This window comes from Portunus trituberculatus, chromosome 39 (genome assembly GCF_017591435.1).
Source record: "Portunus trituberculatus isolate SZX2019 chromosome 39, ASM1759143v1, whole genome shotgun sequence".
In the NCBI taxonomy this organism is placed as follows: domain Eukaryota; kingdom Metazoa; phylum Arthropoda; class Malacostraca; order Decapoda; family Portunidae; genus Portunus; species Portunus trituberculatus.
Window position 1 is genome coordinate 12,310,545 of NC_059293.1, and position 18,210 is coordinate 12,328,754.

Consider the following 18,210-nt stretch of genomic DNA (forward strand, 5'->3'; position numbering starts at 1 on the left):
CTACTACTACTACTACTACTACTACTACTACTACTACTACTACTACTATTACTACGACTACTACTACTACTACTACTACTACTACTACTGTTACTACTACTGCTGCTACTACTACTACTACTACTACTACTACTACTACTACTACTACTACTACTACTGTATGTCATTCAAGCTGTTAACCCCTGTCTGTTGCTGATGGAGAGGAATAATATCGTAGACCGTCATACTCTAGCCTAACATGAGCTAAGACATATCACATCTAGCCACACACTTCCACAGTAATTTCCGACAGACACCAAGAATGACAAGGGAAAAAAATCTGTCACATGTATTTTTGTTTTATTTCCAAGCCGAATAAAATACAGGGAATCAAGGAGTACTGCGTGCCGGAAGGTCACACAGATCCTGAACGAGAATGTAGAAAGAAAACAGCATCCAGTCACCGGGAACTCAAATAGATAAGAACATAAAGGAAGAGATTTGGAATTAGAGACGTCCACTTAACAGCCTCAGTGAACTTAAAGGAAGAGAGAGAGAGAGAGCGAGCGATGGGCACGAGCTGTGTGGTGTTGAGGCTCGTGTGGGTGTTCTGACTCACACCTTGACGGTCACGTTGCTGTTGGAATGGAAAACTTGTATCGTCAGCCTGGCAGATCTGTTTACCTGACACTGCTGCGGTCTATGTGAGTATTCCTGGGTGTGATGTGTCGACGCGGCGTGAGGTAATGGTGCTGGTGGTAGTGTTATGTTGTTGTGGTGCTTGTGTCGGGCCAAGATAGTAAGATTCGTGGGCATTTCTGAGTATGATCGTACTCGAAACAAAATATATATTTAATGATAGAAGTCTTCAATATGGCTTGCTGCTTTTGTATTTCATGTACATGCTACACTGCACTGCACGGGACTCTGGTTTACGCGCAGAGGGACTGTAGCTCCGATGCGTAACAGCCGTCCGTGCAACATTTTTGCCTTATGTCACCAAACGTTAACCTCTTCCGCCGCAGCCAGATCATCGCGCTGCTACCCTCTCCTTCGTTCCGCTGATCTATGAGAGGAACGCTGCATTAATCATTAATCTTAAACATGCTACCGTGCTCATTAAGACTTTTAGACTCCCCACTAAAGAGTAAATAAAACTCTTGTAGGAAGGAATGTGATATGTTAGTAATGATATGAGAAAACTGTGGCAAAAAATAACGACATCAACAAAAAGCAACAACAAAAAACTCCTGTAAAATGTTTTGATATTTAACTTATGATTTGAGAAAACGACGATAAGGCGACAACAGCAGTAACAGCAGCAGCAACAACAGCATAGACACTGAAAACTGACAGCCATGCTTGAGTTTTTGATCGATCAGCATTCGCGGAACACAAAGACGAGGGCCAGGAGCACGCGAAGGAAAGAACGAAAATAGAAAAAAAATGTATCGTGTCTATATTCTACAAGTATGACAATGGTAATACAACAGCAGCAACAACAACAACAACAACTATTACTACTACTACTACTACTACTACTACTACTACTACTACTACTACTACTACTACTACTACTACTATTACTACCTACCATTCCTACAAAAATAAGCAGACATAACAAAGAACTGAACTTGAAAAAAAATACAACTCATGGATTAAGATTATGATAGTGGTGACAATGATGGTAATGATGATGATGATGATGATGATGATGAAAATAGAAATATATCTAAAAAAAACTCCTCCTCCTCCTATTACTATTACTACTCCTTAGAGAGACGTAGGTTAAGAGGAGACCTGGTAAAAGTATTAAAGTGGTATAAGGGTTTTAACAAAAGGAACATGAACGAAATTCTTAGGATCAGTAGTGGGGACAGAACCAGAAATAATGGGTTTAAACTTGAAAAATTCAGGTTTAGGAAAGAAATGGGTAGAAACTGGTTGTCAGAGTGAGTGGAACGGTCTCAGTGGTCATGTAGTCAGTGCTGAGTCAATAGGGAGCTTTAAAAGAAGGTTACATGGATGGGGAGAATAGATGGAATTAGCTAGCTTTAAACACACAGGGACTGCCACGTGTAGGCCTGGCGACATTTTCCAACTTCCCTCTTTTCTTATGTTCTTTATGTACTGCTTCTCCTCCTCCTCCTCCTCCTCCTCCTCCTCCTCCTCCTCCTCCTCCTCCTCTTCCTTCTCCCATTACTGATAATGATGATGAAATAAACAGTGAAGAAGGCAACACTGTGGTGATGATGACGATGATGTACAATGAAAACAACATCCTCGAAAAAATAGTAAAATTAATAGTCATAACTTAAACTACCACAACAACTACAACTACTGATGATGATGATGAAATTAAGGCAACACTGTGGTAAGGATAGACAACACACATCAACAACACATGCATCAAGCACCACCACCACCACCACCACAGCCAACACACACGCGGGCTTACTCACCGTTCAACCATTTCTTGCTGCGAGAGGTGAGACCGTTGCCGTAATACTCAGACGGTACTTCTGCAGAGAGGGAGAGAGGGAGAGAGGGAGAGAGGGAGAAAGTGGTTAGTAAGCAGAGGGACAGCGATTGGTAGTTTGATAGAATGATAGATGAGGAGATAGGTTAGTAGGTAGATAGATAAATGAATATGTAGGTAGGCAGGTAGGTAGATAAATAGATAGATAGATAAGAAAGTAGGTAGATGGATAGATATATAAGAAATAGATATATAGAAAGATGTAGATAGACAAAAAAAGATAAATAAAGAACCAGTAAGAAAATAAAAAGCGATAAAAACAACTTAATTCTAATAAATAAAACTAACCATATCCATTTCACACACACACACACACACACACACACACACACACACACACACACACACACACACACACACACACACACACACACACACACACACACATGACTCCCTATGCCAGACAATGCGGACCCCGTGGATACTTGCAATGAGGGACTGTCGCATTCTCTTTGAAAACACATGCAGAGACACGAGTGGAGAGGCCATCAGAGGGTCCTGCCCAGGCGCTTACAAAGGAATACAAGCAGGGACGTCGCGAAAGTTATGAGCTTATAGATTTGTATTCCTTAGACAGGTGGAGATTAGGAGGAGATCTGCTAAAGGTCCTTGGGTGGTAGAGAAGTTACAAGAGGATACAAAGGAAGCGAGAACTATAAATTGGGAGGAAAAGTGTTAGTTGTATTGAATTATGGGGGAAAATTATGTAGTTTTTTGTCTTTCTCTTCAGGTTGAAAAGGATAAAAGCATAGTACAAGAGCAGGCAGGGAAGTCATGGGTAAATTACAAAAGGATGTAAAGAAAGTAAGAACTGTAGAGGTGAGACAATGGGAGGAAAGGTGTTAATTGTACTGGATGATGTGAGAAGTTACGTGTTTCTTTGTCTTTCTCTTTAGCGTGAGAAGTATAAAAGCTTAGTAGACGTGCACGAAGGGAACTTATGAACATATGGATTACAAGTGGATACGAAAAAAAAAAAAAAATAGGAACTACAGAGGAGGGAAAATGGTAGGAAAGCGTTAATTCTACTAGATTATGAGAGAAGTAATGTGTTTTAGTGAGAGAGGGATAAAAAACATAGTACAAATGCAGGCAGGAAAGTTAAGAGCTACGAGACTTCACAAAATGACAAATAAAAAGCAAAAGAGCAGGAAATGTGTGGAGATGTGTTTATTGCACTTGATTTTGTGGGAAGATGATTGTTTTCTACCTTTCTCTCCATCATAACAAGGACGAAAAACATTAGTGGAGACACGGGATAGTACGAATTATGGGGTTACACCAAAGCACACAAAGTAAGAAATATAAAAGAGCAAATATAGGAAGAAAAATATGAACCGTACTGGATTATGTAGAGTATTTATATTTTTGTTTTCTTTTTATGTCGGATAGCAAGAAAAGAAGCGTAAATTGGTACTACGTGGGCATGAGAAGAGGAGGAGGAGGAGGAGGAGGAGGAGGAGGAGGAGGAGAAGAAGGAGAAGAAGGAGAAGGATTAGAGCTGGGAGGAGGAGAAAAAGAAGAACAATAATAATGACAACGATAACAACAACAACAACAACAACAACAGCAACAAAACAACAACAGTAATAGTGCAGTAGTAATGCAGTAGCAGCAATAACCACCACCACCACCACCACCACCACCACCAACACTACCACCACCATCACCACCAACACCACGACCCTACAAACATAAAAACAGTAGTAATCATAACAAGACTAGCTCACCAGTCTCAGCAGAGGATTCCTTATAGTTGTTCCAGCTTTGGCTTTCCCAGTACGAGACGGGCGCAGGTAAGGGGCTGTGTGCGTAGAAGGTGGGAGGAGGAGGAGGAGAAGAAGGAGGATTATTGGAAGGATATTATTGTTATTATTATCATTCTACTTCTGCTTTTTCTATTTCTTATTATTATCATTACTATTTCTACTACTACTACTACTACTACTACTACTACTACTACTACTACTACTACTACTACTACTACTACTACTACTACTACTACTACTACTACTACTACCACCACCACCACCACTACTACTACTACTGCACTACCACCACTACACCACCACCACTGCACCACCACACCACCACCACCACCACCACCACCACACCACACCACCACTACCACCACCACCAACACCACCACCAACCACCACCACCACCACCACACCACTGCACTACTGCTACAACCACACCACTACTGCTACCACCACCACCACACCACCACCACCACCACCACCACCACACCACACCACCACCACCACCACCACCACTGCACCACCACCACTACCACCTGCTACACCTGCACTACCACCTCACCATCACCACACCACCACCACCACCACCACCACTACTACTATTATTACTACTACTACTACCACTACTACTGCTACTGCTACTACTACTACTACTACCTACTACTACCACTACTACTACTACTACTACTACTACTACTATTCTAGGTTTCACTCACCATCCACCGTATCAAGTTCGGACGGGGAATAGTTCTGAGTGTCTAGTAGGCTTTCCCGATAGGAAGGAAATTCGTACGAGGATCCTGGAGATAAATAGATAAATAGATAGACTGATAGACAGATAGGCATACATACACACATACGGACATAAGCATACATAGAAAAGATGAATTGAAGATAGATGAAATAGAAAGAATCAGACATTTACAATAGATCAGTACAAATACACAGACAAACAGATATATAATAAAAATACAGACTGAAAAAAAAGGATAGAAACTAATAAGTTGATTTTGTCCTTTTTTTTTTTATGGAATAAGGGAAGCTGGTTAAAGGCAAAAAAAAAAAAAATGAAAAGGCCCACTTGATTGCCAGTTCCCTAAAAGATTAAGAGAGTTAACCAAAAATCTGGGTAAATGTCTTCAAACCTCCCTCTTGAAAGAAGTCAAGTCGTAGGAAGATGGAAATACAGAAGCAGGCAGGGAGTTCCACAATTTACCAGAGATTACCAGAGTTTACCAGTAAGACAGACAGACAGAAAGTACAGACAGATACAGAGATATTATCCCAGACAACAATACCTATACAGAATGCCTATTTGAGTTAAGCTGGAACAATCTACACTACTTCCCTCATTAGCAAGAACAACACCACAATTAGCACACACATCCACCACTGAGAGAGGCCAAGAGATAACATGATTGACGGTGTTCCTTGCCTATGCGTGAACACCAATAATGAATAGGTAACTGTTCTCTCTCTCTCTCTCTCTCTCTCTCTGTAATGTTTGCTGTTATATTATTTTCGCTTACTAATTTATTCTGTAATTTTTTGTATCATTGTTGTTTATTTTAGTGTGATGTAGGATATTATAGTCTCTCTGTGTTTCTATTTCTGTCTTTGTCTTGTTTTCTGTGTATCTGTCCATTAGTATCTCTGTCAGTTTGTGTTTCTGTTGGTTTTGTCTGTTCTGTTTGTCTGTCTGAAATTTTATCTGTCTACCTGCATATTCTCTCTCTCTCTCTCTCTCTCTCTCTCTCTCTCTCTCTCTCTCTCTCTCTCTCTCTCTCTCTCTCTCTCTCTCTTCTTGGGCATGTCATTTTTTCAAGGTATCGTGTTGAACTGAACGGCGAGAGAAGATCAGTTTGGGCATTGATAGAGACCTGAATGTTGAGTTTTTCCTTATTTTCTTACGTTCTAATGGAGTAGCAAGAAATTACCCAGTTTACGAGTTGATAAAAGGAGAGAAAACTGGTGTAAATTCAAACATTGGTCTACTTTTGTTAGATTTAAGTTTGGTTTTATTTATGCATTGGAGCGGGGACGGGGTGGAGGGAAGAAGAGGAGGTGCATACCTAGTGCTATAACATTTAATTTGATAGGGTTTAATTTGAAGTATTAATTAAAATAAGGATTACATCTGAGTGAATAATAATGAAGAATGGGATATTTAAGTTAACCTGTGTGTGTTATTGCCTTTTTTTCGTTCATTTCTTTAATGTTCTAATTGAAAGTATATATTTTTTTGACGTGGTAATGATGAAGCACATTTTAGAGAGGTTCAATAACAACAGCTGCAACAAAAATGCTCATAACAAAGATAACACTAATAACAATACTGAAAAGTGAAAGAGAGAGAAAAAAAAAACATGAACTTCAAAGAGCTTTCACCACAAAACCGAGGAAACACAAATTGCTCCACGACAAAAGAGTAAAAGTTAGAAATATTAGGAAAAGAAAATGAAAGGGAAAAAAATGAAATACACGTACAAACACACACACACACACACACACACACACACACACACACACACACACACACACACACACACACACACACTCCTCCCACGCATGCACACTCCCGTAAATTTCAATACAATTTTTTTTCTCCTCACACACACACACACACACACACACACACACACACACACACACACACACACACACACACACACACACACACACACACACACACATAGTCTCTCTCTCTCTCTCTCTCTCTCTCTCTCTCTCTCTCTCTCTCTCTCTCTCTCTCTCTCTCTCTCTCTCTCTCTCTCTCTCTCTCTCTCTCTCTCTCTCTCTCTCTCTCTCTCATAAGAAGGCATAAAACAAATTGAAAAGAAAATTAATAAAAGAAAAAAACATCTACTTTCTCGAATGAATCAGTAAATTTCCCATTAGATAAGACAGTAAGCACTATTGGACCACTAAACGCTACAGTACTAGATCCCACGAAAAGCAAAATGTGTGAAATCTTCATAAGCATCTACAAGAAAAAGAAAAGTGATAAAAAGAATGGATTTTTGCAATTTCTAGCCAGTTAGTGTTTGGAGGTGGCTGGAGAACAAGAAAAGATGTCTCAGACTGATTGGTAATGAAAAAAAGTCATAAGACACATCATGTCCACCTTTTCTCCTACAAAACCCTCCTAGAAAACTTAAGCACATCTCCGTTAGAACAGTAGACGTATTAAAGTCTCATGATATATTCGCTCAGGTAACCAGATAGGCATTAATTAACCCACAAGGCGAAAGGCGTAAGACACAAAATTTCCATATTTCCTACAAAACCCCCTTGAAAAATCTTTAGTACATCTGCTTTCAAACAATAGACCATTTAAAGACACATGATATATTCGCTCAGGTAACCAGGTGGGCATTAATTAACTCACCAATCTCTGCAGGACTCACAACAGGACCCCGCACGCCCCGAGGAGGAATCCTTATGGTGAGAATGCCAGGAGCTGTGACGGGGGAGAAAGAGAGGATAAGTGAGTGAAGAGAGAGAGAGAGAGAGAGAGAGAGAGAGAGAGAGAGAGAGAGAGAGAGAGTACACAAAACCAACAGAAACACAGACTGACAGATATATAAACAGAAAGATACACAGAAAAGAAAGAAAAAAAAACAAAGACAGAAATCGAAAGACAGAGAAACTATAATATCATACTAAAAATAAACAACAATGAAAAAAAAAAACTAACTTTGCATCATAAGGAAGGAATAAATTAGTAAGCGAAAGTAATACAACAGCAAACATTACAGGGAGCCTCAGGTGGGAAGGTAATAAGTGCGTGCATTGCCTAGTCACCTGTGATGGTCCTTCCGAGTGACAGAACAATTATATTCTTTTCTTCCACTCACTGCACCGCGCGCGTCATCTTTCTGTGTCGCTCTCGAATACCGATCCCGTTTTTCTTACAGTAATTAAAGGTAACAAGTCGAATGAAAGTGCTTTGGATACAGGCTCCTCTTTTCCTGTTTTTCTGCTTTCATTTTCTTCTTTTGTTTTAATGATTCTCCGTTTTCTTCCAGTGTGTCAATGTAGTGAATTGAATATGAGTGCTTTAGATACAAGCACTTCAGTTTTTTTTTATTTTTTCACTTTCTTTTTCTTTTGATTTAACGATTCTCCGTTTTCTTTCAGTGTGTAAGCGTAGTGAATCAAATATACGAGTGCTTTTGACACCCATTCGTTACTTCCTTTCCTCCACACACTCGCTTTCTTCGTCGGTTTTAATGATATGCTAAATTAAATACGAGCTCTTTTGACACCCAGTCCTTTTTCTATCTCATCTTCGTTTCCTCTCAGTGCTTAAATGTAGCGCAAATCATTATACAGACCCTTCTCTTTCCCACTCATTTTCTTCCTCTCTTTTAACAGTATGACTCATTGTTTTCTTCTGTTTCGATACAATAAAATGGTTCATCTTTCGTCATAAAACTCTCCATGTCCATTAATAGAAAAAAAAAAACTGTCCTGTCTATCTACTGGTCAGTGTCCTAATTTTCCGAGTCGCTAATCCTCAAAAGGCGTCTTTGTCCATCGCCTCAATATGGATCAACCGCCCTGCTTCCTCTAATCTTTTGAGTGAAGAGAGCATAAGACGCACACTCAGGGATCACTTGCTTTCTTACCACTTTGAGCCTTAAGCATCTCAGAAATTCTCACAAGGACAGTGTAAAATGCAGCTGAACCATAATATTACTTTCTTGTGGCCGATTACTGCTTTCAATCCTCTCTGACTGCTACAGCTTCACAGGAGGGTTGATGAGATCGTCAGGTGCAGGTCTTTGATATCTCAAAGGACATCGGTGACAGAATGTTTAAACCTTTCATTGCATGCAGTTTTATTTCAGCACAGCAAAGTCATCCAGGCTTTTAAGCTGAGATAATGAGACTCAGGCAAAACTGTCAGAGTTAAAACGAGGAGGTATATTGAAAACTCTTTGCCTTAGTGATTCACTGTAAAAGTTTTTGTTGATTTTCTTTTAATGTTAGTAAGCTTAGAGCTACAAAAATATAGAAAAAGGTCCACTAACGTACCAGTTCCCAAAGATAAAAGTAAAAAAGGATTATCCAAATTGCAAGTGTCTAAAAATCTTCCTGTTGAACATCCAGTGGTTGCGATCTATCAGTGCAGATCGAAGTCCCAAGACCTATGTGTCGGTAAATTCTTTAAAGTATAGACATGTAGAAGTGGACGAACATAAAAACCTAGATGGAATTCTATTTCATAATGCATTCAGTGTGGACTTGTGTAATCTTTCTAGTGCCTCTGACAAATTTTACAAAGTACAGAGAATAATATCTACATGTGTGTGTGTGTGTGTGTGTGTGTGTGTGTGTGTGTGTGTGTGTGTGTGTGTGTGTATGTATATATATATATATATATATATATATATATATATATATATATATATATATATATATATATATATATATATATATATATATATATATATATATATATATATATATATATATATATATATATATATATATGTTCACTTATCTTTATAAAAGATAAAAAGAATAAAACAATAAAGCAACACTAAGCATCAAGGCAGAAGGAAGGTGAACACCAGTGAAGAGGCTGCAGTGAAAAATGAAAGTTTTGCCTCGCGTCCCAAGCTTGTAAAGTGAACAGCAGTGAGCGTCGCAGGGCCACGGCCCGTCAAGCATGCTGCAGATCACCGCCTCCTCCAGCCCTGCCTCATGGATTATCTAGTTTTTACTACAACTCAGCTTAGCGTCAAGGTACAAGCTAAGCAGTGGAAAGAATGCCATACTTCATCTATTTTATTTTATTTATTCATTTAATATAATATGAATATGTAGACTTTTTTTTTATTATACAGTGGAAAGCCCACCTTATCTATTTCATCTTATCTATTCATCTTCAGACTTTTCTTTTAACTCCTCGTGATGTGAATAAAAAAGGAACAGGGACTTCTCAACTGCGAAGTGGAAAGATCATCATACTCACATAGTTTAACTATTTATCTTTTTTATTTAATTCAATGTGACGTGAAGATTCGGAGATTACGACAGTGAAGTAAAAGTGTCACCATATTTACTTCATTTATTTACCTGTTTATTCAACTCAGCGTGGGTTGAAGATACAAGGACCTCTTGAATATGAAGTGGAAAGGTAGCTATGTTTTCTGTACACTTTTTGTCCATGTCTGTCTGTCTGTCTGTTTGTCTGCTAGTGTCGCGGTTTTTCTGTATACCTTGCTAATGCTTTTGATTAATCTGTTACTGCCTTTTCATTTGTTTGTATTTTGTTTGTATTCCTGCGTTTCTCTGTCTATTTTCCCGTCAGTCTGTCTATCTGTCTGTTTGGCTGTATGTCTGTCCATCTGTTTATATGTCAGTCGGTTTTTATGTTTATTCGTCTGTCTATCTATGTGTATGCCTCCACAATTTCTCTCTCTCTCTCTCTCTCTCTCTCTCTCTCTCTCTCTCTCTGACAATTTACACCTCATTCCTCCTCCTACTCATCCTACTTATATTCCTTCCACCATTTTCCTCTTCCTCCCATTATCCTTCATATCCTCCAGCTACATTTTTATCATTCACGTTCTTCCCTCCCTCTCAGCCTTCCTTATACTCAGTCTCTTTTTTTTTTTTTTTGGGGGGCGGTCCCTCTCCTTCCCTCTCTCTCCTGGCTGAGTGTGTGCGACGTTCAGGTAAGCCGTCCTGTCAAAGCTCATACGCCTTATTCTGGACTCCCACGTCACCTTCTCTACCTTGATTGAATTCCCCGTGTCCAACATCAAGAAGAGGAAGCGAAGCGTGTTTAGCTATGGTCATTCCACCTCCCCTTCTCTCTCTCTCTCTCTCTCTCTCTGTCTATTTTTATCAGTTCCTTTTCTATTCTCTTACTTATAGATTACTGGTAAGGGTTCTGTTGTAGGGTTAGTGTAAGTTGTTTATTGGAGCCATAGAAGGCGGAGAGGAGGACTTATTAGCATTCTAGTAATTAGTGAAAGGAAGCGAATGAAAATCTAGTAATTCTTCTCTGTTCTTGTCCTCATTCCTTTCCTCATCTGATCTGCGTGATTTTTTTTCTTTTCATCGTGTCCTACACCAAACGAAGCCGGGCGTGTTTAGATTCTGTCATTTTTTTCCATTTTATCCTCTTTGTTTCTCGATTTCTTTCATAATTTTGAACACCGACATCATCATTCTCTGTTTTGATTCAATCCCACGTGTCCAACTCCAAGTGGGTAGGGGAGGAAGTCAGGCGTGTTTAGAGCCAAGGGTATTCAATAATTTCTGTAGCTCTACGTCTTTCTGTTTTCCTTCTGTTCTCTCACGCGTGGGTTACTGCTAAGGGCTTGTAGATCAACAGGTACCCGCCTCGTTATAGATCAAAGTATCTCATCTTATATTTCCTTGTCCTTGTTTCTTGATCTCTTTTATTAGCTCGTTTGTCTGTTTTTGTCCATCTGTGGAGGTCTGGTTTTCTTTTCTCAGTTTTCTTTATCGTATTATTCTTTTAGTGTTCATAATAATGGCTTTGTCACGTCATGAAACACTTTTTATTCTCTCAGACTGTAGAGAGGCAACAGTCATGGATAGTCGAGTCCTCATAAGATGTTTCTCCCATTGAATCTCCGTTAGACTGCGACTGGATTCCTTAAAACATCCCTGAAAAGTGCATTAACTTCACCAGATCCTCTTAAATATGCAGAATCTTTGTCAAACTATCAATAGAATCGTAGAAGCACCATTGACAGCTCCAATAACTCCTAATAAAACATGTCACATAAGCAGACTCTCAGCTAGACTATAGAAAGAATCACAAAAACAGCCCTAGAAACTTGACTAACTTCCACTAAAGCGATTTAAACAAACAATGACATCAAAACACTCTTAAAAGCATCAATAACTTCCATTTCAGACTTAAAAGTAATGAAATAAGAAGCCAGCGTTTGAGAATGCGGTCCCAAATAAACGTCCGGTATAAAATGTTTGAGGTATTGTGATATTAAAGTGTGGCTGGCTTAACTTCAATGCTTTAAAAGAAAACTGATGTAAAATAAAGACGAACAGGGTCAGAAATAGAGTCATCAAGGGAGAATAAATAAAGATCGCGTGAGTGAAAAGAAGAAAGTCACACACATTTAGATAAATTAGGGAAGAAAATGGTGATGACAGGGGCAGAGATGATATAAGGTGATGATGAAAATGATGATGTGGGAAGATTTCTAAGACGATAATGAGAGTGCCGTGCTAAGTAATGTGTGTGTGTGTGTGTGTGTGTGTGTGTGTGTGTGTGTGTGTGTGTGTGTGTGTGTGTGTGTGTGTGTGTGTGTAAACAGCTGATTGACACACACACACACACACACACACACACACACACACACACACACACACACACACACACACACACACACACACACACACACACAAATTTACACAAAAGTCACTAGTTCTATCCGTTGTCACATTTTCATCAGTACACTTTTGCATTTTATCTAACTTTTCATTTATGTACTTTCCATTTATTTTTGTTTATTCGGGTGAAGATGAACCAATCAATTTTCCCGTCTTATTTGTATTGCTGTGTGTTTTGCGTCTATGTATATATTCATTTGTCTGTTTATTTGTCAGTGTATTTAGGTATCTATCAGGGAAAGGATGAGTCAGTTAACTTATCTATCTATCGATGTATGAATAGGCTTAGATGAATGAATGGATGAATGAATGAATGAATGAATGAATGAATGAAAGAACAAATTAAATACACGAAGTTCTCAATGCTTATCTATTCTCTTCATTCATTTACGTCCTTTATAATTTTTTTGACCGAGTTAACTTTATCCCTTACTGTTTTTTGTCTTTCTTTCCGCCTATCTCTATATCAAGCGAGTTTCTGATGATATTTTTATGGACCTAGTGACGGATTAACAAGATATCCACATTATCAAAAGGAGAAACACTTTCAAGAACACACCTGGTCACATCGTGTTTTTTTTTTTTTCATTTAAATAGTCGTGGTGAGAGAGCAAAGCGTTTCAGAGTATACGGGTTTCAGTACAGTCATAAATTTGAAAGGTAAAGCTACATAACATGGAGGCGTAGCGGGGACAACAGTGGCCCCAGGAGAAAGAGGTAGGAAAAGTTTGCTACAAAGTGAAGAAACGCACAACAACGGAGGCAACATTCCGCACAATGCTTCCTCGTTACCGCCAATTGGCCGCTTAGTGAGTCAAACGTGCGATGAATGTACGTCAAGGAAGGAAAAGAGGTAATCTGCCGAACTTCCAAGTGGCAACGCTTCTGAGTTTCTTGACAGCGCCTGGTTGTGATAATATTTAGAAGTTACTGAGACTTAACAGATCAACAATGTCAGTCTATCTACTTAATTGTAAGTGATTGGATGAATGAGTTAATTTGTTTATGTTGATAAATGCATAGAGGAGGAGCTAGGAAGGAAAGGCTCTAATCTATCTAACTTCTCAGTACCTGTGTTTGAAAGTTCTTCGATATCGGGGTGTGATTGGAGGGATAGCCACTGATCACTGCCACTTGATAAATCGATAAAAGGTCAAAAAAAAAAAAAAAAAAATCACAGAAAAAGTCCATTCCTTGTCTTTGTATGTTTATGTACCTGACTATGTATATATTCTTTTACTTATCTGTTTATTTATCTATTTATTTATCTATCTATCTTTTATCTATCTATCTCTGCCGGACGAAGAAAGTATATATACTGATAACAAAAAGTGGAATTTGAGGCACAGACTAGTAATCCCTCACCATTTCACCAGGGTATTCGAGGCACAGACCAGCATTGCCTCACTATTTCACCACAGTATCAGAGTATTAGGGCCCTGGCACAACAATAACCCGCAATCACGACATGGCTTTACGAATACTGGAATCCATTTCTTTACTACGACTTAATACATGTTTGAGCCAATGAACAAATTAGTATTCTGGCCGGGCAGTGCTCACCGACCCTTGCCTGGCTCACGGTGGCATTAAGTCATTCTGGATCGCTATAATAGACACTCAATGCACCGTCTTTTTTATTTTTCCCCTTTCTTTTGCCTTCTGCGTCGCTCACTGAGTGGTGTAATTACTGCGGGGAACGTAAAACAGGTCAGTAGACTCTCTCAGACTGGGAAACGACGCTCACTGATGAGAAGTTAATGAAATATCACGAGGAGTTTTAGTCGTGGGCGTGGTGATGGTTGGGGGTGCGGGTAATGGTGGTGGAGATTCAAAGTGTGAAGTGATTTTTTTTCTCTCTCCGCCTCTTTAATGTGATTTAAGGAAAGAAAATTTCTGATGGGACTCCTTGATGCAATATTCTGCCCGGAAATAAAAGATCTTCATTAATTCTGCTAAAATGCGGTAAGAAAAATATTCTGAGTGTCTTTCTGTCCGTCTGCTGGTATGTGTGAAAATCTGCGTGTTTGTATTTTGTCAATTTTGTCCGTGTCTCTGTATGTATTCACAAGTATATTTCTGTCTTTATCTATCAGACTATTTATGTTGTTCTTGTGATTTTTAATTGAACCATAACCTAAAATACTCATCATGTATCGCTTAGTCATTGCATTTTGAGATTAATATAATTTATCTGTCTATATGTAATCATCTATCTACCTCTCTATCTATCAATCACTTCTTTCTTAAACACTCACACATACACTCCACACGCCTCCGCCACTCAATCTATCTACATAATATATTAATCTCTTTATTACTAATCTATCGATCTATCCCTCTCACTGTCTATTCCTTCTTAAACACGCAGAGATCAGCACCACCAGCACCACGAACACCACAGGACCTACACTCTCGAAATAGACGAAAATAAGAATAATAGCACATGTCCCAGGTCCACGGGGCTTGGGATTGAAGCAGCAGGTGGGGGAGACGAGGCAATAAGACTCCCTGGCGTTCCTTCTTCCCTCACTGCTCCTCCCTGTCTGTCACGATGAGCCTCCGCTGTTTGGTGACTCAAAGAAAACGAGGAAACGAACAATTTGCACGATTTTGAGAGGGAAACTGAAATATATCATAAGAAGTAGATAATTTAATAGATAGATAGATAGATAGATAGATAGGTACGTAGGTATATAGGCAGGTAGATAGGAAGGTGGATAGATAGATAGATAGATAGACAGATAAATAGATAGATAGATAGATAGATAGACAGATAGACCGATAAATAAATAGATGAGAGAGAGAGAGAGAGAGAGAGAGAGAGAGAGAGAGAGAGAGGAAGTTATTTATTTTCAAGTTTCGCTCTCCTTATAATTAATGAACAATGGAAGGAAAACGAATAATTTGTAATGATGTAATGGAGCTGTGAAATTTAATAGTGACGAGGAAAATCAAATCATCATGTTTAATTATGGTATGTCTATTTTTTCTCCTTATTTTTCTCTCATTCTTTTCTTATTTCATCATTTTTTGCTCTTTCCTTATATCTGAGAGAGAGAGAGAGAGAGAGAGAGAGAGAGAGAGAGATGTATGCTTCCTGAATAGTCAATGTCAGTGTTGTTCAATCTGCGCCTTTCTTCCTGCTTGCATAACGAGCGTCTCTCCCGCGCCGCCACACAGTGTTATTCAGGGTTCGCCAATACAGACGAGGAGAGACGTGGCGAGCTGCTGTGGACGCCTCCAATCCATATTCCTCGATAACATAGTCAGCCAGATAAGCTCCACTCGCTCACTCATCTCGTTTTCTTTACTTAATAGGTATAATCTTGGGATACATAAATGGTACTTATTTCTTTTTTAACTGGAATGTAAACTGAGCTGTGAATAAATAATAAAGTCCCCGTTTTGATTGTTGTTAAAATTCGTGTTTCTTTCAATACGTGTGTCATATATAAGGTGTTTTTTCTGATCTTTTTTTACTCAACTGTAGCTAAACTGGGCTGGAAATATTATATAGTCTTACCTTTACGTACATCATATATATCTGGTTTACTCAAAGCGCGTTGGCAAGTATTCCATTTCACCACTAACACTAATACACAAAAGGGAGTAAATATAAAGAAATTGGTATGTAATAATTTCACACCAGTTACTTAGCCATTTTTCCTTCTACATTAACTTTTAACCAAGATAGCTCAAGGGGTGTTACGAAGTGTTCCAATTCATCCGTTTAAAAAATATACAAAGGGATTAAGTAAAAGAAAGAAGCCACACAGTTTCAAATGAGAGATTTTACTTCCTTACCCACATCCTCAGGCATTTCATTTACATTAACTTTTAACGAAAATAATTCAAGGTGTATCGAGTTACCAAGTACTAAAACACTGACAGCTAATGCATAAAGGGAATAAAGGGGAGTAACTAAATTTCACGAGAGAGAGAGAGAGAGAGAGAGAGAGAGAGAGAGAGAGAGAGAGAGAGAGAGAGAGAGAGAGAGAGAGAGGATTTACTTTTTTCCTCTTTCCCCCGACATGAAATATTATGCACCACGTATCTCATTTCCCAACTGTCTGCGTGGGCGGGAGTGTTTCGCTGCCGTAAAGTTCTGAGTTCATCCGCGAGATATGAAGAGTTTATTTACGTTACGACGCCGTGAACGAATGGCTGCAGGTGAATTTACACGCTTTTGGGAGGTAACGATACAGCAACACTATGGATGAAATACTGACATGACGATGCCTCTTAAATCTGATGGATGGCTTGAAACTCCCACTAGAAAATGCGAAATGCGTGCGTGGTTGTGTGATTAAGTACAGGCAGGAAAATGAAGTAAGGTAGATTTTAACGAGGTATCAACGTAGGTTAGTGCAAGGTAAAAAAATATCCATGTAAATGAGACTGGAAATTTAACTAGAAAAATATAAGTGTTAATTCAAAGTGAATATAAGATAACTTTCAAAGTAAAGGAAAACTAGGTGAATATTAAATGAACTAATAAATATAACATACAAATAAGTAAATACGAATACAAATACAACTAAGTGTTAAGATGCCTAGCCAAGGAATACTTCTTAAATAAATAAAAAAAAAAAAAACTCCACGGCCAGAAAGCTACGTAATTAATTAAAGTTTCCAAAAAGTTTGCCAATTTAGTTCAGAAGATGTCTAGATACTCCTCTTTCGAAACAATTCAAGTCACAGGAAGCAACAATAACAGGAACAGGCAGAGAGTTCAGGAGTTGACCAATGAAAGAGACTAGGATGAAAGTACTGGTCAACTCTTGAACTTCTGAGAGGTGGTCAAACTAAGGATGAGAGTGAATAGAAAAAAAGTCTTGAGCATTGAGAGCGCAGGAGGAAAGAGAGACATGTAGTTAGCAAATTCAGAGAAGCAGAAGCAAATGAAAAGAGGTAAGTAAATATATATAACAGGAGGAGAAGGAGGAGGAGAAGGAGGAGGAGGAGGAGGAGGAGGAGGAGGAGGAGGAGGAGGAGGAGGAGGAGGAGAGAAAATAAAGCAAGAAACCAAGTTGTATATGACAATAATTGATAAGACACTGGAGAAGGACGAATAGTGAAAGAATAAAGGAAAATCAGGAAAATATATTAATCTCATGAGTCCCATGACGCGTTTCCATATTCATTCTGCTTACTATTTGGTAATTTTATACAGCTTCAGAAACTTATGCAGGAGATGAAATTAATGAAGACTGTGGCCATTATCTTCTGACTTCCATACACAATTCCTAATGTCAAGAAAATGGTCTTATCGCACACAAATCTCAGGTAAAAATGTGCCCCAGTATTGAAGGGATTAAAGGTTGAACAGACAGACACACAGACACGCGCAGGAAAGCACACCGAGTTCCGATGAAAGACTGAGAAGCCCAGTGTAAGTTTTGATGAGGGGAACAGAAATAGTGAGTCAGACATTGTTCCCCCCACCCTCAACCCACACCCTCTCTTCTCTGGTTGCAGTACTTATCTTCCGCCTCTACCTTCTCATTACCTATTTCCCTCCTCTCC

General features: G+C 38.9%; 1 protein-coding gene across 7 annotated transcripts in view; it reads right to left on the reverse strand.

The window, feature by feature from the left end:
* Positions 1-327: 327 nt before the first annotated feature.
* LOC123515613 overlaps positions 328-18,210 on the reverse strand; it is a 40,026-nt gene continuing 22,143 nt past the window's right edge. For 5 of the 7 annotated variants that reach the window (XM_045274400.1, XM_045274397.1, XM_045274401.1 and 2 more), the window contains exons 4-8: positions 7,667-7,738; positions 4,995-5,078; positions 4,249-4,322; positions 2,442-2,501; positions 969-1,045 (exon numbers count right to left, since the gene is read on the reverse strand). In XM_045274400.1, coding sequence (XP_045130335.1) covers positions 2,445-2,501; positions 4,249-4,322; positions 4,995-5,078; positions 7,667-7,738 — 287 coding nt within the window. In that variant the 3' untranslated portion in view covers positions 969-1,045; positions 2,442-2,444. Of the gene's footprint in view, positions 1,046-2,441; positions 2,502-4,248; positions 4,323-4,994; positions 5,079-7,666; positions 7,739-18,210 lie in introns of all 7 variants that reach the window. The other 2 variants (XM_045274402.1, XM_045274403.1) reach the window with 2 other exon arrangements.